General features: G+C 35.8%; 1 protein-coding gene across 13 annotated transcripts in view; it reads right to left on the bottom strand.

Annotated features, from left to right (window-relative positions):
* Nucleotides 1-25671, bottom strand: part of ANKS1B (ankyrin repeat and sterile alpha motif domain containing 1B) — a 1150138-nt gene that overhangs the window by 647710 nt on the left and 476757 nt on the right. For all 13 annotated transcript variants that reach the window (XM_082419292.1, XM_082419289.1, XM_082419300.1 and 10 more), the window contains exon 11: nt 11242-11378. In XM_082419292.1, the coding sequence (XP_082275418.1) occupies nt 11242-11378 (137 nt within the window). The remainder of the gene's footprint in view (nt 1-11241; nt 11379-25671) is intronic.

Below are 25671 nucleotides of genomic sequence, written 5' to 3'. Positions count from 1 at the left end.
ATGGCCTGGCTGGAGTAAAATGAGTTAGGCAGAGAATGATAGGAGACAGATTAAGAGGTTAAAGAAAGAATCAAATTATATAGGGTGTTGTAAACCTTAGTCTGAGTGAGATGGGAAGACATTAGAAGGTTGAACAGATGAATAACATGATCTGATTTACGTAAGTCTATCTGCTGATTTGCAAAAGGATGATAAGGGCACAACAATCAGTGCCACAAACAAAACAGGTTAAGAGTCTTTTTCTTTTTCTTTTTAAATATTGGAGTATAGTTGATTAACAATGTTGTGATAGTTTCAGGTGTAGAGCAAAATGATTCAGCTATACATATACATGCATCTATTCTTTTTCAAATTCTTTTCCCAATTAGGTTGTTACACGCTTTTTCAAAAGTCCACTTAAGAGATGTTAATGGCTTATTCAAAAGTGACAGAGGAGACATGATAAGAGGGTCCTGAGTCAAGACATATTTTGAAAGGAAAGATAGAGGAACAATTTTTAAGCTTTTTAATCTCAGGACTCTTATACACCCTTAAAAATTGAGAACACTAAAGAGTGTTTGTTCATAAGGGTAATATCTGTAAATATTTAATATATAAAAAATTAAAACAGAGATACTTTTAAGACATAAGAATATACAAGTGTACATTTCATAAGCCATCAGAGCTATGATGTCACTGAACATCACAGTGCAATGACGGAAAACTCCACTAAGTACTGGTGTAAAAATAAGAGTGTAAAAGGCAAAATCTCTTTGTACTATTATGAAAATATCTTTGACCTCACAGATCTTCTGAAAGGGTCTTGGAGACTGCCAAGGGGTCCCAAACCACACTTTGAGGATTGCTGGCCTCTTGGGTTTTCTGTTGGATTGGATGTGAGGGCGGAAGAGAAAGAAAAGAATCAAGGATGGGGTCAAGTCTCTTAGCCTGAGCTGCTATTAACTGAGATACAAAGTTTAGCGCTACACATGTTAAGCTTAAAATGCTTCTTAGATATTTAATTTGAGATTTAGACTAGCTGGCTGGTTATGAGCCTAGAGTTCAGGAAAGTGGTTGGGGCTGGAATATAAATTTAGGAGTAATCAGAATATAGATGGCATTTAAAGCTCTGGAACTGGACGTGAGTATATAGGAGTACGTGTAGACTGAGACGAGAAGGGGGTCTGAGGATGATCCATGGGGAATTCCAGCAATAAATTCCATCAGTGAAATTCCAAACATTATCTGTTTAAAGCAAGTCTCCCTCAATTGATTAAAGATTCTTTTAGGTCATTTTCATATTCAAATCTCCTCGTATGAGGCCCATCATATGGTAGGCACAGTTGAATTAAATGTTTATTTAATGAATGAATAAATAAAGTAACAATGGGCTCTGTGGTACTTTCAGGGCTAAATTCCACAATTTCAGAACAGCAAAGATCAGGAAATAGAAGTAATTAGCTTCAGCCTCATACATTAGGTACACTATTCATCATGTGGTCAAACAGGTTTCCATGAATTAGAGGCAGAGGTAATTGGGGGCTTTTAACTTTACCCAGTGAAGTCAATAACAAATGACCTAATAGGAGGGATGAGATTAGATTTCAAATTCTAATCTACCACTTAAGACATTTAAAGTAATAATGCCAACTCTACCTTCTGGACATATTGTTTTTTAAGGAAATTTTTCCCAGAGAATTTTTCATCTATGCATTCTTATTCAGAGTGCCTAGAGATGCTCTAGAGAAAAAGACATGACAAAGAATCTTATCCACTGAGATTTTTATGTATGTGGAAGAAGAAACCTGAATAACACAAAAGAAAAACACTTCAATAAGGTCTGCTGTTTGTCAATGGCAATGTGGGCACAAAATTCAGAGAATTATATTTCATGCTTATAAAAGGAAATGAAAATTCTTTTTACATGTTGAAAGTGTCAGTAACAAATAATTTCCCATTTTCCTGGTGGGCAAATTCAGCCAGGATTTCATCAAAAGAAGAGAAATGAGGATAACTAATATTCCTCTGACATGTGATTGACATGACCTCTATATAGAATGATGGTGATTTTAGTCATTAATGGAAGATACAGTTCATAGTGGATGCTTTCTGGATGCTGGTTTTTCCTTCCCCTGCATTGGGTCAGCCTGACCCAACACTGAGCCATTTATCTTCATTGGCTTCTCTCACATCCCAGATTTCAGGAGTTTATACTTCCCGTGGCTATCTTATGGAGACATCTCTAAGGCATGAAATGCTGAAGGTGGGGATCATCCCATATTTAGCCAGCATCATCCTAAGTAGATTCAAATGATTTAGGAAACTTAAAAAGGCTCCCAAATACGTTACCTAAAAGCCAAAGTTGCTATCGTCAGAGCCAACTGTGGATAAGACAGTGAGAGTGAGAGGTTCATCTCTTGAAGGTTGTATTTCAAATGTGGGCAAATGTGATTTAATTGCCACTCTAATAACAAATTGGGTCACTATAGACCTTTACAATTTACACAGTGCCATGGCACATATTATCTGATTTGAGCTTTACTATGTCCCTGAGAAGCAGGCAAGGCAAACACCATCCTCACTTTGCTGACAAATTGAGGGTTAGAAAAGTTACACAAAGGGTATGTGACAGAGCATGATTAGAATTTAATTCTTAAAAAAAAGGTACTAAAAGCAAAATGTTACATATGATTGCATAAAATACTTGTCTTTAGAGATATCAATTTAATTGGTCTGGGGGGTAGGGCCCAGGTATTTTTTAAAAAAGCTTCCCAGGATATATATCTGAAAAAAACAAAAACACTAATTCAAAAAGACACATACACCCCAATGTTCATAGCAGTATTATTTACAATAGCCAAGACACGGAAGCAACCTAAGTGTCCATCAACAGGTGAATGGATAAAGAAGATGGGTATATATATATATATATATATATATATATATATATATATATATAATGGAATACTACTCTGCCGTAAAAAAAAATTCTGCCATTTGCAACAACATGGATGGACCTGGAGAGTATTATACTTAGTGAAATAAGACAGAGAAAGACAAATACTCGATGTTACCATTTGTATGTGGAATCTAAAACATAAGACACATGAATGTATATAACAAAACAGAAAGAGACACACAGATATAGAGAACAAGCCCTATAATGACCCAATATATTATTATAGTGCCAATTAAATCACATTTGCCCACATTTGAAATGTGACCTTTGAGAGACGATCCTCTCACTTTCACTGTCTCATCCACAATTGGCTATGAAGATAGCAACTTTGGTTTTTAGGTAACGTATTTGGGAGCCTTTTTAAGTTCCCTAAATCATTTGAATCTACTTAAGATGATGCTGGCTAAATATGGGGTGATTCCCACCTCCCTACCAGTGGGGAGAAGGATGGAGAGGGGCAAGATGGGGGTAGGGAATTAAGAGGTACAGACTACTATGTACAAAATAAATAAACAACAAGGATATATATTGTACAGTACAGGGAAATATAGACATTGTTTTGTAATAACTGTAAATGGAATGTAATCTATAAAAATATTGAGTCACTATGCTGTACATCTGACACTAATATAATATTGTAAGTCAACTATACTTCAATAAAAATAAAAAGCTTTCCAGGACATTCCAATTTGTTGAAGACTACTGGTTGATTGTTGGGGTCATTGACTTCTTCCTCAAATTTTTTCCTTTCCAAAATATTCTTTTTTACACATAAGATTATTTTCTATTGTTTTATTATCTTTCTGTTTTCAGCTTTCTCCTCTTACTTAGCTTTGGCTGCAAGACTCCAAATGATAGTATACAGTCTTCTTTGGTTCCCTTCCTCAGGCTACAAACTGTTGCCATCTATGTTTCCGCTCTTCTTCCTTTTTCTCATCTATTATTCTCCTCTCAAACTTCATCATCCTTCTGGAATACCAATAGGCCATCTTGATTATTTTCTCCCTAATGAGTAATTAACATTAATAGACTATTGGAGTTAGGAGACCACAGTTCTTCCAGTCAGTGGCTGTGTAACACTGGGAAAATTATTCAACCTAAGTCTCAGACCCAATCAGTAAAATAAAGAAAAAACACCTACCTTGTAGGGTTTTTATAAGAAATAAATGAAACACATGTGCAATAACAGAAATAAATGGTTCAGTGCTCAATAATAAAGATATTTTTAAAAGATTACCTCTTTGAAAAACTTTTTATACCTTACCTATTTTTGCTTCAAGCTAATACAATATGCTATACTCATTCTGAGTTATATGCCTCTGTTTTTTACATACCCACTCTCATTTCTAATTTTAAATTTTAGCATATGTATTCTATAACCCTACAGCGCCCAGTAAAATATTATTCTAGATTTGGCAAGAATTTTATACAACCCCGGTTCTAAACCATTAATAATGGGAGAGATAGTGTGGTTTATTATTAAATTACTTTATTATTAGTTCATTAAGCACACAGAAAGTCCAGGAGAATGGCCAAACGATGTAATTCCTTCAAGTTGTCACCTGATGGAAACAGGGTCCATCACGGGTAGGAGTTCAGGAGCAGCTCATCTTCCTGCAAATCATCTCCCTTAGCCTCTTGAGAAAACTGGGCCCTTGACTTTTTCTTTTCTTTGCCCCTCTGGCCTCTTTGTTTCTACTTGATAGGGTCCCTCCTTAGCTGCAAAAGAGTGCAGCCTGGAACCATTTCATTCTGCTGAATTCTACTTAGGATGGGATTTAAAATATGTGGTAGGATCTGGACAGTACCAGGAGTACCTCAAAATAATCAGAACTTTCAAATTTTCCAAGGTTGGCTTCCTGTTAGTATCCATCTATGTTCATTAAAATATGTTGTTATCATGTTCAACATTAAGCATCTGTTTGAATGATTTATCTGTGATAATGTACTAAAATAGTCTCTTTTTCTGCCTCCACCTTGGGTCACTTCTCAAACATCCTCTTTCTTACTTTAGATTTGATTTGTGTCATGAAACAGAAGAAAGAAGTGGAAAAACACACCTAGCTAAACCTACCACCGAGGGTGTAGCCCAAGAAAGCAGTACTTTAACAACCAATGCTTTATCCAAAGTGTCTCTTGCATCCAGTAATGCCAGAATGTTTGAACTTTGGAGCTAATTAGATTTAGTCACTCCTTCTATTATAAAATTTAACATTTCAGTCTCCATCATTCATGTCTCTCTAATCAACTTTTAGTCTCCTCTTTCCTATTCTCTACAATGAGGTTTAATTTCCTTCATCCTGAAATGAAAGCAAAACTGTTTTCTTAACCATGCCCATCTTTCAACACAATGCCATAATATTTTCTTTCCTTTTACCACCAACCTATTCAAAAGATTAATCTACAGTCAGTGCATTGCTTTTCTCCAACTCTTCAACCCTTTGCATCTTAAGCTTCTACCTTCTCCACTTGAGGGAATTTGTATTCTTGAAGGTCTTTGCCCTCATAATCAGCAAATAAAGTGACATTTTGATCTCCCTTTTCCTCCATCTCCCAGCAAGTTTTGACAGTATTGACTAATCCCTTCTTCAGTTTTCTTTTCTCCCTTTATATTCATGAAAATGTTTTGTCTTCCTTCTTTATACTCTGTTAATGCTCCTTCTCTCTCTCTTTTGCTAAGGCCCTCTTTCTCAAGTATATGTGAAGAAATTACTTAAACTTCCTTGTTCTCAATTTCCTCACCTATAAAATGGCAATAGTAATATCCATTCCCCCCAAAATCATGAAAATTAAATTATATTAGGTGCTCAACAAATATTAACTTTTTCCCTTAAGTGTAAACATTTCCCAGCATACTACCTTTGGTACTATCTCCCTTCACCATCAAATTCTATAAATGACTATAAAACCTTTAACCTTAAGCTCCTACCTCTCTCACCATAATTCCCCACCAATATTCCAATTTGTATATCATGCCTCACACTCAGTAAGTTTACAAAGCCAAATTTATCATGCCACCCTCTCCCTCAGCAAAATAAACTTCTGCTCAAGTTTTTTCTATATCTATTAGTATCATTCCAAAATCCCAGCCAACCAGGAATCTTTGACCCCCTTAGGTCTAACCCATCTCTCCACACAGTAATGTTTTATCTAAAATGCCTCTTGCATCAGGTACTATATAAAAAGGATAAAACATCATAATCAAGAGGTACCTAACCAAAAAAATGCAAAGTTGGATTAATATTCAAAAGTAAAAGAATGTATTTATCACTTCAACAGAACGAAAGGAGAAAAAAAGTCATGATCATCTAAATATACGCAGAAAAAAATGAAAAAATGGGAAAAAACACTCTTTTATGCTAAAAACTCTCAGCAAACTAGAAGTAGAAGGGTACATACAAGAAACTTATAGCTTATACTTAATGTTGAAATACTGAATGCTTTACCTCAAAGATAGCAAATAAGGCAAGGATTTCTGGCTTTACCCCTTCCATGCACCACTGCAATGCAGTCATAGCAGTAAGAAAACGAAAAGTCATAAAGATCAGAAAGGAAAAAGTAAGACCATCATTATTTTCAGATGACAGGAGAGGAGAAAACCCTAAGGAAATTATTTTTAAAGGAGCTACTGTAATTTTTAAAAGAAATTATCCAGGTGGCAGGATACAAGGATGATATAAAACTCATTTGCATTTCTATATACCAACAATGAAGAACTGGAAAGTTAAAGTAGTAAACAGTACTAAAGCATTAAGTCAACTCAATGAGGAGAGGAAGGTCTTTTTCCACGTAGGAAAAAATGAACCTCGGCTCCCACCTCACACCACACAAAAATGATTTGAGATGGATCATAGAACTAAATGCAAAAGCCAGAACCAGAAAGCTTCTAGAAAAAAAATATGGGTACATATATTTATAACCTGGACAAGACACAAAAAGCACTAACCATGAAAAAAAAATTGATAAATTGGATGTCACCAAAATTAAAATATTCTGTTCATCAAAAGGTACCACTAAAAAATATTAAGGCAAAATACAGACTGGGAAAAATATTTGCAGTGCATAAACCTGACAAATGGCTCATATCTTTTGGAATTACATGAGAATTTATAAAGAATTACTACAAATCAACAATTAGAAAATTGAACAACCCCATAAAAAGGAATTGAACAGGCACTTCTCAAAAAGATATAAAATGAGCAATAGCCAAAGGAAAAGGTGCTCAACATCACTAGTCACCAGGAAAATGCAAATTAAAGCCATAATGAGAAATCCTTTCATACCCATAAGAATGGTTAAAATGAAAAAACTGTAAGTGTAAATGTTGGAGAGACTGTGGAGAAACTGAAAATCTCAGATATTTCTGTTGGGGATTATAAAATGGAACTACTACTTTGGAAAACTCTTGGCAAGTTTCTTATAAAGTTAGCTACTCATTTGCCCTACTACCCAACAATTCCACTCTTTGGTATCTATAAGAAAATATATGTATTTACAAATACTTGAACATGACTTCAGAGCATATTCATTCATAATAGCAAATAACAGGAAACAACACAAGTATCAATCAAAGGAGACTGAATAAACAAGCTGTACTATATTAATCCAATGGAATACTACTCAGTAAAAAAAGGAATAACATGAGTGAATCCCCAAAACATTACACTGAGTGAAAGAAGCCAGACCTGGACATACACAAAACACACACACACACACTCTAGGATTCCATTTATATAAAGTCCAAGAATAAGCAATTCTAAACTATAGTGATAAAAATCAGAAAGAAATTGTCTCTGAGGCAGGAATAGGGGCCATTGATTGGAAAGAGGTATGAGGTATACCTCTTTTTTCTGGGTGTAACACCAATGTTCTATATATATCCTGCTTTGAGTGGTGGTTATACCTACAAACACAGTTGTCAAAATCCATCAAACTGTATTGTATTCTTCAATTAGGGGAAAAAGATACTTTCACCAGGAGAACTTTAAAAAAACAAAGCCATTACAAGGAACTATAATTATTTAGTAGCAAAAAAAAACCAAACTTGTATGTCAATAGACCTACCTAAATTTTTTAAATGTAATATTTTTTCAAGTATTTCAAGTATTTTTTCAAATTTAAAAATAATTTTATTTTCAAGTATAAGTAAGTGAACCCAGCCTTGTGAATTTATCTAAATAGAGAAACTCAGGCTTGTGGGTTAATATACTGTAGAAAAACAAAGAGAAGCCAGTAGCACATAAATCTTTCAGGCTCTATGAATTGAAAATAGAACGTTTCACAATCTGGAGAATTTTAAGACATGAAAGAGCCCAAAAAAGCAAAGGTAAAAAGATCAAATACAGGACGCAGAACTAACAGCTATGACTTAATGAGTTAATAAATATGCCAAATAGAATCAAACTCAACAAAGCACCGCAAAGTCTATAGCTTCCAAGTAATTAATACACCAATCAGAAATACATGAAATGTATAATCAGCTCTACCTCATACTGAAAGCAAGAACTTGGTTACAATGGATATTCTTCATTTATAGTTATGGAAAGTAGACTTGATAAAGGTATGCATCAGGCAAAGGAGACGTAACCTAAATTGCTCTATCTAATCAGTATCTATATGAAGTGAATAAGATGAAAAGTCCTGTTTTTATCTCTCATCTATTCTATATCATTCTTCTCACAATAAGACTAAAACACATCTGCTAATGCTCAGGCAAATAAATGTAAATTCATGAATAAGAGTTGCATTTATACTTTTATTTTCAAGGCCCATCACCAGTTTTAAGAGTGAAATGATCATTTCAACCATGTTATTAATTTCTAATTAGTAAATGGAAAAAAAAAAGTATTTGAATACCCACAAGTCAATCAAACCACATTCTTGCATTTCCAGACAGAAAAGCCAGGAGAATTAGTAAACACTTCAGAGGGTTAAACCTATGATCAAAGTATAGGCTCTTACATAAGCTAACTAATAATTATCTTTTCTTTGGAACAGTAGCTCTTGACAATGTTCAATCCCTGACACACCTGTGACTTGTCAAAACATACCAGGGAGTCCTCTATTCTATCCATCTAGCTGTCCCCCATCCACACCCTCTAGTCTCTAAACCCTTTCCTGAAATCACATGTCCTACCCCAATACTCTTTCATAATTACTTTCGCTTGAATTTTCTATTCCCTGCTCTCTACAGTGAATGAGGAACCCCAGGAGATCAGGACTCATGAGGAGAAATAAGTAATGCACCAATGTCTCTGAGGTGAAAGAAAGTGTAGCCCAATTGAGGTTACATTCTTTCCCAATTATATACCTTAGCTGTTATTGTTCTATAACATACACACGTACAGGCTGCATTGGTTCTAATTTAAATACTATCAGACTTAGTTTCCTGACTTTCTCCCTTCATTTTTCCCTCCCTAAATCATCATTATAACATCTAAGAAAGGAAAGCGGAGTCAGTTACCTTCATACACTTTTTAAAATGGACAGAACCAAGGAATGGAGTCAAATGGAATTTCTGGCTTTAAAACTACCTCTAGTTTTCTTCAAAGTTTACTAAAATAAGTTAAAATACAACAAAATAGAATATGCAAAGGAGGATTCATGGAATAAGGTCCTGTAGAGTTGATTAGATTATGTAGAAAAGAATCTGTTTTTCATTCATTGAATGACCAACTGCATTTACATTGGAGAATTTATATTGGTATAAAGATAAATATGTTTAGTAATAGATTTTATTAACATATATAGGGCAATCTCCTGCATAAATAGTTTAAAATGCTGAAAATGTAATAGCTGCACAATAACATCAGAAACACCCTCATCTAATGAGAAAGCCAATGATAATAAATGTGATATTTAGCATCTAAATCTAAGTTTAGTGAGGGTTATTTCTTGAATTAATGAACTAGGTCAAAAAAAAAAAAAATGAACTAGGTCAAATTCCCCTGAAAAGGAAGAGGAATTATTGAAGACATTTTTCTCCTGCACATATTGGGACATTGTGTGAAATGTTACCTATGCCTATGAACCTGTAAGTTTTAGCCTCATAAAGATGTAACAAGTTATACAACCTAATGAGGATTTTTCTACCCTCTGAACAGGATTGCAGGAGACAATTATTATACCAAAGAAAGGAAAGAAACTTCCAATCAGTTGCACAACTTAGCCCCTTTGGAGTGCCAATATCCTTGTCCATAACACTAAAATATACATTCCCTTGGAACTGATAAAGGTTAAACAAAACAATTTGTATGAAAGTGTTCTATAAGCTGTAGTGGATATGTAAAGCTTAAATGCCATTTTACTGATGAGGATGATGATTATAATAAAATAATCCAAAGTAAGTTATGGTAAAGAAGGTAAGATATTAAACAAATCACTGCTCATTTAGACCAAAACAACCTTAAAAGACATATTTGTTCTGCAGATTGGCTCAAAGTATTCGTTCATACTATATATCTAAGTAGATAGTGAATGGCATTGATCTGATCCAAAGTTCCCCTCTCTTGGATTTTATGAGGCCCATTCAGAATGAGCCAGGTTGAGAACATCACCAATTTCATGTTCTGAGTCCATCTGTTGGCAAAAATATAATGCAAACAGCTTTATAAGTGCTATTTTCAATGAAATATCACAGAACAGCTTGTCCCAATGATATTTCTAAAGCTTGCCTGCAAACCGCCTACTGGGAAATCCAACTGAAAGAGAAGGGGGAAGAGAAAGAAACCCATACAGAAAAGTGACAGGAATGGAAAAAAAGAACAAAGGGTAAAGAGGCCAGCCAGAGGAAAGTGAGCACTGGAGGAAAATAAGGAGCAATGAGAGGTGCAACATTAAACACAGACAAAATTAGTTTGAAGCCATAAAGAACTGGAAAAAATATGTATATATAAATAACCGGGGTCGAAGGATAAAGAAGTGATCACAAACAATGCAGCATATCCAGAGAAATGAAGACAAAAGGAGAAGGAAACACCAGAAAACATGTAGCAGCTCAATAATTGGAGCAAAATTATTAAAATGTTGTAAGAGAAAAATGACGTGAAATAGCCATTTTTTGTAAGCATAATTTGTTTTTTCATGTAATATACAAATTCGTTTTTCCAAAAGCTAATACAGATTTCAACGTCTATCATCAGCTCCAAGGGAAGGAAACATTCTCTTCCAAGTCCATTCTTTTAACCTGAAAATCCATTTACTTATTATAAGATAGTCCAGGCATTGCAATATAAATGGTGCACATGCACTGATTCAAAAATGAAATATATTATAGTGCAGATGATGTCATCCTGGGCACTTACCTGGGGTCGAATGACTTTTACAATATTTTTGAGGGCAGTGTCAGGGGATGGAGGTGAGCAGTCAGGTGTTGGGCCTGTGGAGCTGTTTCTATGGTTACTAGTTCCCGGAGCAGTAATTGCTACCTCAGAGGCATTCTCTGTGAATAAAAATAGAACTGCCATGAACCTAATCACTCAGTTTACCTTTTAAGACTTGAAATTACTTTAGTAAACATGAATTGAGATTTCAACTTAAAACTGGTATTAATTACAAGATCATAATGAGGAATACACTCAGCGGTATATTTTAAAAATAATGTTTATTGAATGCTTTGTTTCTTTTAAAATGGTAAATACCTTCCCCTGTAGAAATGTTCCAAGAAGGAAGAATATTATTATTTAATTCATAATGATAGATCATCCAGCATAACTGTTAAGACTGCCATTATACGAATGATTAAAACCTTAACTAAAAAAATATGTCTTTTATATGATTGGACTAAGTTTTCTCCATAATATTTCAAGTGAGTATTGATCTTTATTAAAAGGAGAAGTTTCATACCTCCCTGATTCATAAAACCCCAATTCAAGGCTTCTCAAAACATTTTTCCCAGAAATCCCTCAAACTGTAAAAAAGCATCCCAGTGAATTAAACTTGATGAAAAAATATTGGCGCAAAATAGTTTTATAATGTAGACAAAAACAAAACTATCGTTCACAGATAAATATATCTCCCTATATGGTCAAAACTAAGTGAATGAAATTTCAAAAATCCAAAGTAATCTTCCCTTATGTTCAGTATTGGGGGAGCAGAAATAAAGAAAATAATGACTTAAAAATCAGCAACATGTATAACATTTTCTTCTTGAATTTATATCAAAACAAAATAAGATCAAAGATGTAGTTTTAGAATGTTTAAAATACTGGGGAAAGGATGGAAAAAGTTCTGTAAATAACTCCTGCTAGCACATAGAAGTTATATTATTTTAACGACAATTTGGCAATCCTCTATGACTTTTTATGGAAACTGTTGTAAGCTCAAATCTTCAAAACATTTACTTCCTTGTTCTGTTTTTCATTAGTCCCCAATAATTTTCTGTCCTAGACAGTTAGCTGAATTGACGTAAAAGTGACTAAGACTGTGAATTCATTAGAGACCAGCAAGTTTCTCTGTTCCATGGCCATTGTCTACAACCCCAAGTGAAAAGCAATAATTTATTAAGGCACCTCTTGCTCATAAAAAGTGAGGGGATGAAACTTTACCCACCACATAAAAATATAATTTAGTCTCACTGAGGAATACAGACATAGGCTCATGAAACAAAAAATCCAAGTGTGACACATTGAATTAAATAGATAATTCATAAAATAAGTCTTAAAAGCTTCCAGAGCTCACTCTTGATTCGGGTTTAATATATATATAGTGGGGTCTGAATAAGCATCTCAAAAATAAGCCAGGTTCTGAAAGACGGTAGTTTGTGGGGGTGGTCTTCTGAGTAGGCTAAGGTAGTATGAGTAACCACTGAAACAGAGACAAAACATCAGCCAGCAAGAATGACAAGATGCATTCATTCTCTCTAATTTGTCCCTTCCTCCTTTCATTCATTCAGTCATACATGTAAAAACATTTATTTGGGGCCAATTATGTATTAGGTATTATGTTATGTTCAAAGGATAAATTGGAAAAGAATTTCTAGCCAGGGGTTAGGAGGTATGGAGGGATGAATAGGTGGAACACAGTGGATTTTTAGGGCAGTGAAACTATTCTCTCTGATACTATAACTATGGATATATGTCACTATACATTTGTCCCAACCCACAGAATGTACAGCACCAAGAGTGAACCTTAGTGTAAACTATGGACTTTGTATGATAATGATGTGTCAATGTAGGTTCACTGGTTGCAACAAATGTACCACTCTGGAGGGGGATGGTGATAGTGGGGGAGGCCATGCCTGTGTGGCAGCAGGGAGTATATGAGGAATCTCTATACCTTCTGCTTGATTTTTCTGTAAACCTAAAACTGCTCTAAAAAATAAAGTCTAGTAAAATTTTTTAAAATCTCTGCCCTTGAGAAGTACGCAATCAAATGTGGCAACAGACATGCAAACAAATTATAATGCAATATAACTTGAGAGTTGATAACAGATAAATGAAGTATGGTGAAAAAGCAGGGGGAGAAGAAATCAGACTGTGGCTGGGAAGGAAGATGGTTGTGAAAAGCTGCAGTTTTCAGGCAAGAAAGCTGGGACAGAACACAAAACATGAGGGCATAGAGGTGGAAAGAGCATAGATGAAGCTGGTATTTTACATTAGGAAGAAGTTGGAGTTAAGTTTAGATAAGTAAAAGAAGGTTTATTATTATGTTAAGTTTATGCTTAATTCTGTAGGCAATGAAAAATATTGAAGATATTTAAGCAGACTGGCATAGTAATGATAATAATAGCTAATGGTTATTGAGCATTTATTATGTGCAGGGAGCATGTTAAGTTCCTTTTACTTACTGAAGCTCATTGAAATAGCCTTAAAATAATTCTTTGAAGTAGCTTCTATTACTACCATTCCCCTTTTACAGAAAAGGTAATCACAAAGTTATATTTCCAATAAGTGGAAGACAAGAAATTCTAGATTGATGGCACATTGCCCTTCTGCTGGTTAGCATGCCATAGGTATGCAAAAGTGACTGGAAGGGGCAGAGCCTGAAGACTATTGCCATAGTCAAGGTATGGGCAGTCTCTACTTCTGAACAGAGTTAACCAAATCCACAAAAACAAAGTAGAACATGGAGACAATAAGAAAAAAATAATAAAAACAGAAAATGTCAACCATAAAAACATCCTAGGGTACACTTGTGTGTACTATATGGTATAATACCTGGAAGCAAGGAGATCTGTTAAGACCAGTGACCCAGGATAGATCAGGGCATTTGCATTTGAGTTGGTGATAAGTGGTTGGATTCTGGATGTATCTTGAAGGTAGACTAATAGAATTTCTTGATGTGCTGGATACAGGGTAGGAGAGAAATAGAGAGGGCAGGCATGACTAAGGTTTTGGGTCTGAGGAACTGAAAGGATGTAGTTTTGATAAGCAGAAATAGGAAAGACTATTGGAGGAGCATACACTCCTTACCATATCACTTCAAATATTGCCTCTACCCCATTTTCTCTTTTCTCTCCTTTTGGACTCCAGTGAAATAATGTCAGACTTCAATCTCCTTATCATTTATTCTCTCTTTTGTACTTTCATCATTTTTCTCTCTGTATTGCATTCTGAATAGTTTCTTACACTCATTTTCCAGCTTACTGGTTCTTTCTTCAGCTGTGTCTAGTCTGCAATCAAACCATTTTCTTACTTTCAGTTATGCTTTTCAGTTCTAAAATTTCTATTTGGTTCTTTTTCAAATACATTGATCACCATTTAGCATTTTCAATTCCCTAACGACATTTTCAGGCTTGCTTTTATTGATTAGAAACAGCAAGTGGTTTTATTTTTAATCTGTCTGATAATTCCAATATTTTAAGTCTTCATGAATCTGTTTCTGTGTCTCTGTTTCTCACTCATGGTATCCTACTCCATTGTCTGTTTCATCTTCAATTCTGTGCTTTTTACTCAAGTTTTTGTTAGAATAAAATATACAACATTAAATATCGCTCTTTGTCTTTTAGTAAATATTAATTCAAAAAAGCATCCAAACTCACATTCTAATACCAGATGCTGGCGTCTGTGGAAAACTTGCCTGTTCAACGTTAGACAATTCACTTAACTGCTCTGGATTTCAGTTTTTCTTTAAAAATGAGGATTAATAACTACATTCTAGGGTTTATGTGTGCAGAAAAAGGTGAGAGAACACAAATGAAAAATAACTAGCACATAATCAGACATAGTATGCAGTTAATAAATTTGAGTTTCCATTTTCCCTATTAAACCAAATATCATCAGAATTAAACTAAAATATAGAAGAGGAAAGAAAATCTAGAGGGAAAAGCAAGAAAATAAATAGTAATACTTTGTAGGTAATACATCTAGAGTAATGACTGTGAGTACTTGGGTAGGATTTGAGACCAGTACCTTTTAGCTATTAACACAAATTGGTAGGGACAGAATTTTAATTCCAGGAATAAGAGATGATCCCTTGAGGAATGATTCACTGCAAGGGCTGGCCCTGTTAAGTGATTTTGCATCAAAGCCAGAAAAAACTGCTGGGTAGTCCATGCAGACTATAAAGCAAAAGCTTCTTGAATGTTTCTTGTAAGTAATTTAATACATAGTACAAGAGAATGGGTAATCAAGTGCTAAATTTAGAAAAGACTCTGTCTCCATCTTCTGAAGCCATGACATGTACCATTACACTGATAATTTGATTTTATACTACCTTGCATTGTTCATTATCTCTTCCAGACTAGGTTATATTTTCACAGTGACTTATATTTCCTTTATTCTCTCCACAGCTCTTAGCTCAATGCAATCTTTTAAAAATACTAAGTGAAATAAAATAAATAAAACCTGTGTGTGTGTGTCAATGGCAACCGTCATAAATGTCCTTAATTACATGGAGAAAGGTGATCTGGCTTTTATAATTCCATGGTCCTTTTGGAGAAAATCCAAATGAGAGGCATATTCTAGAACATACATAAGAGTCTTAGGAAACTGATTTATTCCTAAAATATCCTTTATTATATTATTTATAAAAAACCTACCAATTATCCAGTGGACTTTGCAAAATGACAGCCTATGTCCATGATGGTTTTACATGGTCAACCTGCATTTCCCACCTGCAGCTACAGAACATTTCTGATGAAAAGGAAATGAGGTGTATAAAAACTGCTTAGAGAAAATTACTGAAGATACTTGCAATTTCAGATTGAAATGAGACATCTTCTTGTCACATTCCCTTTCTATGCATTAGATTATACATTATGACTGTCAGTTTTCTCTATGATAACAAGCCTAGGAAAAAAAAACCTTCTAGTTTACTGGAGCTTTTAGAAGAAAAGTATTCTATGAATACAAAATAATTCATATGCAATGTTACAGAGTAGAATTTTAACATCATTCAATAGCATGTACTGAATAATTAAAGTGTACCAGAAACCATGCTAGTTGCTATGTAGCTGACAAATAGGACTGAGATTACTTCTGGCTGGAGATTCAGGAAAGGTATCATGGCAGAGGTGGTGATTAAGGAGTTCTCTGACAGATTAGTAAAATTCAGACATGAAGAAATGAGTGCGAAGGACATTCCAAGAGTTGGAAGTAGGAGAAGCAAAAGGTAGAAAGATGGGAAAGAGGCACATTTGTGGAATAAGCAAGATTTCAGTTTGAAAAGAATATAATATTCATGGAGGTAATACTAAGAAATGGAGGAGACATATACAACAAATTTGGGCTCTGGAATTAAATAAATCAAACCTGAAATCCTGCCACATTTAACCTCAGTTTCCTCATCTGTGAAACAGTGCTTTTCTCTTGGTGTTTTTGTAAGGATAAATAAGACATGTGTGTATGTATGTGTGTATTTTAACATATTGCCTGGCACATAGTAAGTGCTCAATTAAAGTAGCTATTGCTATTATTAAAATATACATGTATAATAATAATAATAATAACTATAACTAGATAGATGGCTTGAGGTATTATTGTGGAAAGTTGAATATAGCACTAAATAACTGTCAAGTAAGTATTTAATAATTATTAGTCTAGCAATTCATGAAGTATACTTTTTTTAAATATTTATTTATTTATTTATTTGGCTGTGCTGGGTCTTAGTTGCGCCATGCGGGATCTGAGTTCCCCTACCAGGGATGGAACCCCAGGCCCCTGCATTGGGAGCGTGGAGCCTTAACCACTGAGCCACCTGGGGAGTCCCAAAGTATAATTTTTTTTTTTTTAAGGAAATCAGATTGGTTACGCATTTCTTTCTTTTTTTTTTTTTAATCAATTTATTTATTTATATTTATTTTTGTCTGTGTTGGGTCTTTGTTTCTGTGCGAGGGCTTTCTCCAGTTGTGGCGAGCGGGTCCACTCTTCATCGCGGTGCACGGGCCTCTCACCGTCGCGGCCTCTCCTGTTGCGGAGCACAGGCTCCAGATGCGCAGGCTCAGTAGTTGTGGCTCACGGGCTTAGTCGCTCCGCGGCATGTGGGATCTTCCCAGACCAGGGCTCGAACCCGTGTCCCCTGCATTGGCAGGCAGATTCTTAACCACTGCGCCACCAGGGAAGCCCCCAAAGTATAATTTTTAATTGTTGGCCTTAAGTCAGAAATTGGCAAACTTTTTCTGCAAAGGTCCAGATTGTAAACATTTTAAGCTCTGCAGGCTAGGATGTTTCTTTCATAACTATTCAACCCTGCTGTTGCAGCACAAAAGCAGCCATTGACGATATGTAAGCAAATGGGTACGGCTGTATTTTTTTTACCTTTTTCTTTTGGCCATGACACATAGCTTGCAGGATCTTAATTCCCTGACCAGGGATTGAACCCAGGCCCCTGGCAGTGAAACTGTAGAGTCCTAACCACTGGACCACCAGGGAATTCCCAGGTGTGGCTGTATTATTACAAGAAAATTTTATTTACAAAAACAAGCATAGGCTAGATTTCATTTGTAGTCTATAGGTTGTAGGCCCCTGTCATAAGTACTTCCCATGGAAATGGTCTTCCTTTTAGGGAGAAACCTAGAAGAATGTTATATTATAAATTTACTTTTCCATATTCATATTATACATGAACATTCTTCTCACTATGCAATTAAAAACCAAGGTTTCATTATGAAAGTAAAAATTCATTTAAGGTTTGTAAAACAAATAACATGATATCTAAAGCAAGGGCAATGCCCTGCTTTTAAGTGTTCAAAAGATGCTCACTGAATGGATGAATAAATAAATGAATAAAACCAATTGAATCTTTTGATTCTAAAGTAACTTTTAGTAATGGTACATGACCATCATTAGAAAATCATAAGTAAAATAGCCCAAATATCTTCTCTTCATTATTTTCAGTGAGAAAGTACTTCCTATGTACCATTTGAGGAAGTTAATATTTAACAATTATTTAGGGGACCTCCCTGTGGTCCAGGGGTAAAGAACCCGCCTTACAATGCAGGGGAAGCGGGTTCAATCCCTGGTCAGGAAACTAAGATCCCACATGCTGTGGGGCAACTAAGCCCGCGCACTGCAACTACTGAGCTCACACGCCTCAACTAGAGGCCACGTGCCGCAAACTACAGAGCCCACACGCCCTGGAGCCTGCTTGCCACAACTAGAGACGAGAAAACTCACACGCCACAACTAGAGAGAAGCCCACGCACCACAACGAAGAGCCTATGCCACAACGAAAGATCCTGCGTGCTGCAACTAAGACCCAACACAGCCAAAATTAAATAAAATTAAAAATATATATATTTAACAATTATTTTAAAGAATTATTTAATACTCCAAATAGTTAATACATTTTACTTTCTCCTAGCAATGGTTTCTTAAAAATTAGCAATTCTTTCAAATATGTTGAAAACTGAAACACTTGAACCTTTATGACTATCACCAACCACTTCACATATTCAATAGTATTGATTAAGCAGATATTTTACCAGATAAAATGTGTGGTAGGCAGCTTCTAAGATGGTCCCGATTGATCCCTGCCTCATGGTAGTCATGCTTTTGTTAAATTCTCACCCCTAGACTATGTATTGAACTTGTTGACTAGCTTCTAACAAATAAGTACAGAAAAACAATTGACCTTTGAACAACATGGGGGTTAGGGATGCTGACACCTATGCAGTCGAAAATCCTAGTATAACTTTCCAGCTGGCCCTCGGTACCTGCAGTTCCTCTGTATCTGAGGTTCTGCCAACCACAGATTCAACCCACTAGAGATTGTGTAGTCCCATAGTACTTATTTATTGAAAAAAATCGGAGTATAACTGGACCCCCACAGTTCAAATCTGTGTTGCTCAAGGGTCAACTGTGATGAGATGTCACTTCTAGGATTAGATTAGAAAGAGCCTGGCTTCTGTCTTATGTGTGTCCTCTCATGTTCTCACTTTCTCAGCTCTTTTGCACTGAGGAAATCAAGTAATTATACTGTGAACAGCCTTTTGGAGAGGCCCACATGGCACTGTGAGGGACTGAAGCCCTCAGTTTAACAGCCTGCTGGGAACTGAAACTTGTCCATAACTGCATGTATCAGCTTGAAAGTGGATCCTTCAGACCCGGTCAAGCCTTGAATGACGGCAGTTCTGGCCAACAGTTGACTGCAACCTCAGAGAGACCCTGTGCCAGAACCACCCAGCTAAGCCCCTCCTGGATTCCTGGCCCACAGAAACTGTGAGATTATAAATATTTGTTGTTTTCAGCCACAAGTTTTGGGGTAAGCTGCTATGCAGCAATAGATAACTAATATGTTAGGTGTTTGGCTTACATTTATAACACGGCCAACATGTTAGATGTTTAGGCTACAATGGTAAACAGACTCTCAGCCTCATTTTGAAGTTGCTGCCTATTTAATGGAAAATATAGAAGGGAAAATATAGAATCACAAAACTATGGCATTCATGCTACATATCAGGCACTATGGGAACACAGCAGAGTGAGCCACTAACTGAGTAAGGCGACCAGGGTAGGGAGTTAGTTTATGGGTAAGAAGAGAAGGTAAAGAAGAAATATTTAATCATAGCCTTGAAGAATGAGTGCCATCAAGCACTCAAGGAGGGAGAAGCATTCTAAACAAAGAAAACAGAATATGCAATGGGGCAGAAGTATGAAAGAGCATTATGCCTTTGGTGAACTACAAATAGCTCAGCCTGGCTGGAACACAGAATATGTGTGGAAAAATGAATGGAGATGATGTTGGCAAGATAAAGAAGATAAAGTATTAAGATGAAAGATGGAAAGGTGTATGAAAAGATGAGAAAACAAAACTGACTTTGTAAAAGATTGAACTTTTCTATTTAAAAAAAACAGCAACATTGCATTTCTAAAATTGTTTTCCTCTAGCCTATGGTCAAATACCACTTCCATCTATAAAAGAAACAGACTACAAGGATACAGTCACTTTAAAATTCTCTTCATAGAAGAGGCCGCATTTGTGTGCTAAATGTATAATAAAGTTGATTGACCAGCAACTTCAAAGTGCCATTTGGTGTTTGAACAACTACAGTCTGCAAAGACCTTTGGTCTTATCTACACCAGAGAAATTCTTCTAAAGAGTCAACAGCTCCAAGGTTGAGAGGACATCAGAGTTCACAGTCTCAATTCAACCATGAAAAGTAGCCCCATGAATAAACGGTGGTGGGGCAATATTCTCTATCTCCCCATCCCCTCATTCTTGTTCCTTCCCATTCCTCAACCATTTAGCATAATTATGATAATTATAGAATCAGAATTATGCTGTAATTTGTGAGGACATTAGTAGAAGAAAGGCTTGTTTGTCCCACAGATTCTCTACTCTGAAGAGCTCAAGGATTTAGGAGGAATTCAGGCAGTCACTAATAGTAGAATTTCACCATCCCTCTCCCAGGATGGTGCCAAGAATGACAATTCCTTGACCTTTACCAGCAAGATGAAATAGATCCCTGGGGCAATGCACAGTAAAGAAAATGAGAGGCAGAGGGAGGCCAGAGGAGATGGGTCCCCTCCCAAGGCTAACTTTCATGGACTGAATTGTAAGCAAATGAAGAAAGTAAAAAATTAAAGAAATAAAAGATTTTATCTCACATTGGGCAATTCATGGATACTTTTATTTTACGAATATATTTGTACTTCAATTCTCAGAGAGATTTTTGTTTTCCAGGATCTACTGGCTTTAAGCCCCATTTTGGGTTTCAGGCTTTGGTCTTGATGACAAATTCTTTTTTCTGATTTCACTCTCATTGGTTGCCAGTATTCATCTCCTGTATCCTTCTGCTCATTCCAAACTAGTGTTCACAACAAGCTGACCAAGCCATACCCTAGCACTGTCCTGCCAGGCCAGAATCCCTCCTAAGCAGGCACTGACTCCCCATTAAGGGAAGTTAGAAAATGAACTTGCTAAAACCCCAGATGAAAGCATCATAGTAGCTGGAGGTGAAAATGAGATTTATTCTTCTGTACCACAGGACTAAATTCCAGGATTCTTTCACACTCGTAAAAATGACTCTGCTATAGTCTCCACTGACTCATAGCTATCATTTATTGAACTTCAATTTACTCTCTTTTATGCCTCAAAGCCTTAGCACATGTTTCCCAGTCTTGCTTTTCACCCCAAGCCTGCCATTTACCTTGGAACCTTCAGATTCCTTGTAGATGTTTAAGCCCAATAGTGTTCTGATTTCTACTCATGTGATCTTTGATTTAACTCTTTTCAGGTTCTCATACCTGAGGCTAAACCAGGTACTTCATTATGAACAGCAGTGGCTTCATTTGGGCATCTTAATCTCGAAGAACCCATTCCATAGATACAATATCCAATCATTTTCACTCTCTCATTTCCCTCACTCACACTAAACCTGTTGTTCAATCCCACTGCTATAAACAAATCCTTTTATACATCTAATTTCATTCAATCTATCAACTCCTATATTTACTTTTTACATATTCAGCTTAGACATAATGATTCATCATTTAATAACTCTCTTACCAATAACTACATCCATTCCTCTTATTTTACCACACATTCTGAGTGAAACTCTAATCCTATTTGCAGTAGACACTTTAATATGCCCTTCATATCTGAAAGATTTATTCCCTTAGCTGATTGAAGTGTTGCTGGCAGACAGTCTTCACCTGTCAGCCGTCTTTGGGAACTGCATCAGCTGAAGAGACTTGCTTGACCCAAGGTCACGTGCCCTTCCAGGAGCAGCCTGCTTCTGATGTCTGATTAACAGAGGAGTATAAAGGCTGTGCCTAGTCACCAACTTGGGATGATTTTGAAGGACTATCCCAGTTTCAGAGTTCCCTAGGGAGTCTGTAAGTGCCTATGTTGAGAATTCATCGCAGGCTAACCTCTCCTTCTGCCCCATCTTGCTTCTTTCCCACATTCATTGTTTCCGAGAGCACTCTTAATTGATCTCCTGTATGACAATCTCCATCTCAAGGTCTACTTCCTGATGAATTCAACCTCGATTGAACTCAGTCTAATTCTTCTCAGCGGTCCCTTTTGTAATTTTTTTCAACAATCAGGTACTAATCACTGAGAGAAAAAAACCAATGGCTATAAACTAATGTTATCAAACAATTTAATATGTTCTTAAAAATCGTTTCATGTGGTAAGAAAAAAAAAAAACCACTCTAATAGAAAAAATGGACCAAAAACTACCAACAGGTACTTAACAAAAGAGAAATACAAATAAATGTATGAACATTTTTCTCAAACTTTGCTCAAAATGTTGTATAAGAGTAGATGGATGGCATATCATCTGGTTTTGCTTTAATAAATGCAAAAACAAAATATTCACATGGTTAAACATTCTAACAGTATAATACGGTATATGATAAGTGAGCCCAAGCCCATCCTAAGGTGCCACACCCTACTTCCATTTTTTGTGAGTTCTTGCAGGAATTCATATAAGGAGATTGAAAAAGCATATGCATATCTGTGTGTAAGTATATCATACATATGTCATTTTCTTACACAAATGGAAGCATATGTACTATGATAGCAGTTTGCCTTGGTCTTATCTATGCTTCATTTTATGTCCCTACCCTACTTTCCCTCTTTACTATCTTGCCTTCTAATTTTTGTTAGGAAGCTGGATTTTCTGTTTCCTCATTAATTGATCAGGTAATTGAGCTGAAATTAACACAAAACTTTCCTTTAGTTAGACTAAACAATGAGGACACCGATTGTGCCACATAACAGGGGTAGCTCCAGGTGCCAAACATCAGAGCTCTGGCTCCTCCTCTCTATGGCTTTCTCAGCTCTGCCCTCCTCCATGGGATGCTTCATCCCCAGGCTGGCACCAAGATGACTACAGCAGCTCCCAGTATCATATCAGATATGATAATGTCAAAACGAAGAAGAGGGTCATCTCTTTCTTGTGTGTTTTTTAAAGACTCTTATTGGTCAGATTTATATCAAACATTGATATCTAACCCAATCACTAACAAGAGTTGGCTTAAACTAATGAGCATCTGTTCCCTGGGAGGTGGGGTAGAGAAGACTCCTCTGCAAATGCATGGTCATGGAGAGAAGTGTATCTAGGATTCTTCTGGGAACAGAAAAAGGATAGAAGGATGGGGGAAGTCAAGGAATAAATGTTATGTAGGTAATCGTGAGCATATACCAGACCATCTATGTTTTCTATCCCTTCTACAATTAGGCAGGAGTGTAAATAAATACATACTGGCACATTCAAATTTATTCTTCATTACCTTCTCCTTTACTTCTAGCCCCTCCTCTCTTCTCTTTTTCTCTCTCATTTTTACAAGGCTTTTCATGATCTGCTCCCTCTTACCTCTCTAAGCTCCACACATTTCCACGTATTTTTTGACCCTGAATATCCTTCTGGCTTTCATTTGCCTCAGGTGAAGACTCATCCTCTCAAGGACTCCCTTGAAACACCTAGTGTGTGGCTGGGAGGGGAGAAGAGTGTAATGAAGAATAAATATGAAAGTATGAGGTAAGTACCCTACTATGTGGTCCCACAGCACCCCGTGCACCTGCCACGTGCCATATCCTCTGTTTGTTTGTTCCCCTTTTACTGGACTATGACTTCTTTCAAGGCAGACATAGTGTGTCTAATTTGTCTTTATGTCACTATCACCCACTACAGACGGATTCATTCTAAGAGGAGTCAGGACTCAATTTTAGAACAGGCAGTATTATAGACAAAACAGTATTTTTAAAATGTGTTCCATATCATTTACTTATTATCTCTGATATACTTGCAAAGTACTGGCAAGAACAAATTTTCGAATATTCAGAATTTAGCAAAGAAGTTAAATGGCCAATTAAAACAAACTTAAATTTAAGTGATTTAATCAATGCCTGTTGTATTCTATCAAATATTATTTGTAAAAAAGTTTGCATGGAAACCAGTGATTGTAATTTACTACATTACTTCTTTTACATGCCCACTGCAAGATGTGTGTTACATACTAATACGTGTGCATACAGGCACACATACACTGTAGTTCTGAGAAGATATTTGTCATGTAAATTAAACATGTGCCGAGTATTTCATGGAATTAATGGTCTTTACTCAAAATGTCAGTAAATTCTGGGAAAACTGGATGGAAATCACCAACTACATATAGAGAGTTTTGTTTGTAATCTACACTAGCCAGAAACCCATATTTACTTTGGTTATCTGGTATTTTGACAGAAGATGTGGCCACAAATTAGTCTTATTCTATTATTATCATCTGAACATATATTTCCTTTGATGTGCTATTATGCTCTTCAAATTATGTGGATATCCATGATGACAGACTTCACATACTGTAAGAGAAATACATTGTATAGAATTATAATTTGTTTAGATATACTTTTGGAAAAGTTAGATTGCATTTCATACGCTTCTATAAATCAGATTGAAATGTCTCAGGATGCCCAGAAAGTAAAATGGGAACCAAAGTATTATTTAATCCTAACTCATCTATCTCTTTTATACTCACAGCAGGAGTAAAATTTAACTGGAAGCAAAGATTTTCATCTTTCCTATTCTAGAGATAATTCTATGTTCACACTATTGTGTCATTTCTTCCTTATTGAAGAGTCTCTCTATCCAGATGATAGGCTGCTTTCCCATACATATTCTTTTATCTAAACTTTCCAGATTCAATAAACTGTTCATATGTCCCCATAAAATCAGTGATGCTTTTACTGCACATTAGCGAAAATTTTTGTTTGAAACTTGAGGACATTTTTCCTTGTTAACAAAATATTGCTTAAATACTAGCTACAAAGTCGTAACTATTTATGAGTGCAAAAGTATCTAATGATTGGAACTTTAAAAGCCCAAAGGGTCTTGCTTTTTAAAAAGAAAAACATTAGGTGACAAAAAAAGATCTCAGAGCTTCTGATGCATGTGTTATAAATTGTATGTACATCTAAGGGGCCTCTTTCACAAGCAATCAGAAGTCCTTTTGTAATTATCTATACTCAAAACCTATTTTCTAATTTGCAGAGTTATGATGAGGAATATTCCCAGTTCATACACCGCTTGGCATCTCTGAACTGACCAATCAATGTGTCAGTATACACAGGTTAGTAATTGGTAGACATACAACAACATAACATATACACTCACACACACACACACACACACACACACACACAACCATTAAAGTGTTTACTCTTCAGTGCACTACTAATGGGAGAGAAATACATTGATGTTACTCTTCCAAATATACTTAAAACTTCAAGATGTAATATAGGGTTTTCTATCATCTGTGAAGTCCCTGCTTTCCCTCAAAAAAAAAATCCCACCATTCTAGCAAAGTAGAGACAAACTTAACAGAAGAATGGACTAGGATGAAGTC

Source organism: Balaenoptera physalus (genome assembly GCF_965194825.1).
Source record: "Balaenoptera physalus genome assembly, chromosome: 13".
Taxonomy (NCBI): Eukaryota; Metazoa; Chordata; class Mammalia; order Artiodactyla; family Balaenopteridae; genus Balaenoptera; species Balaenoptera physalus.
The sequence above is the reverse complement of the archived record's forward strand: the minus strand, read 5'-3'. Positions and strand labels throughout refer to the sequence as shown.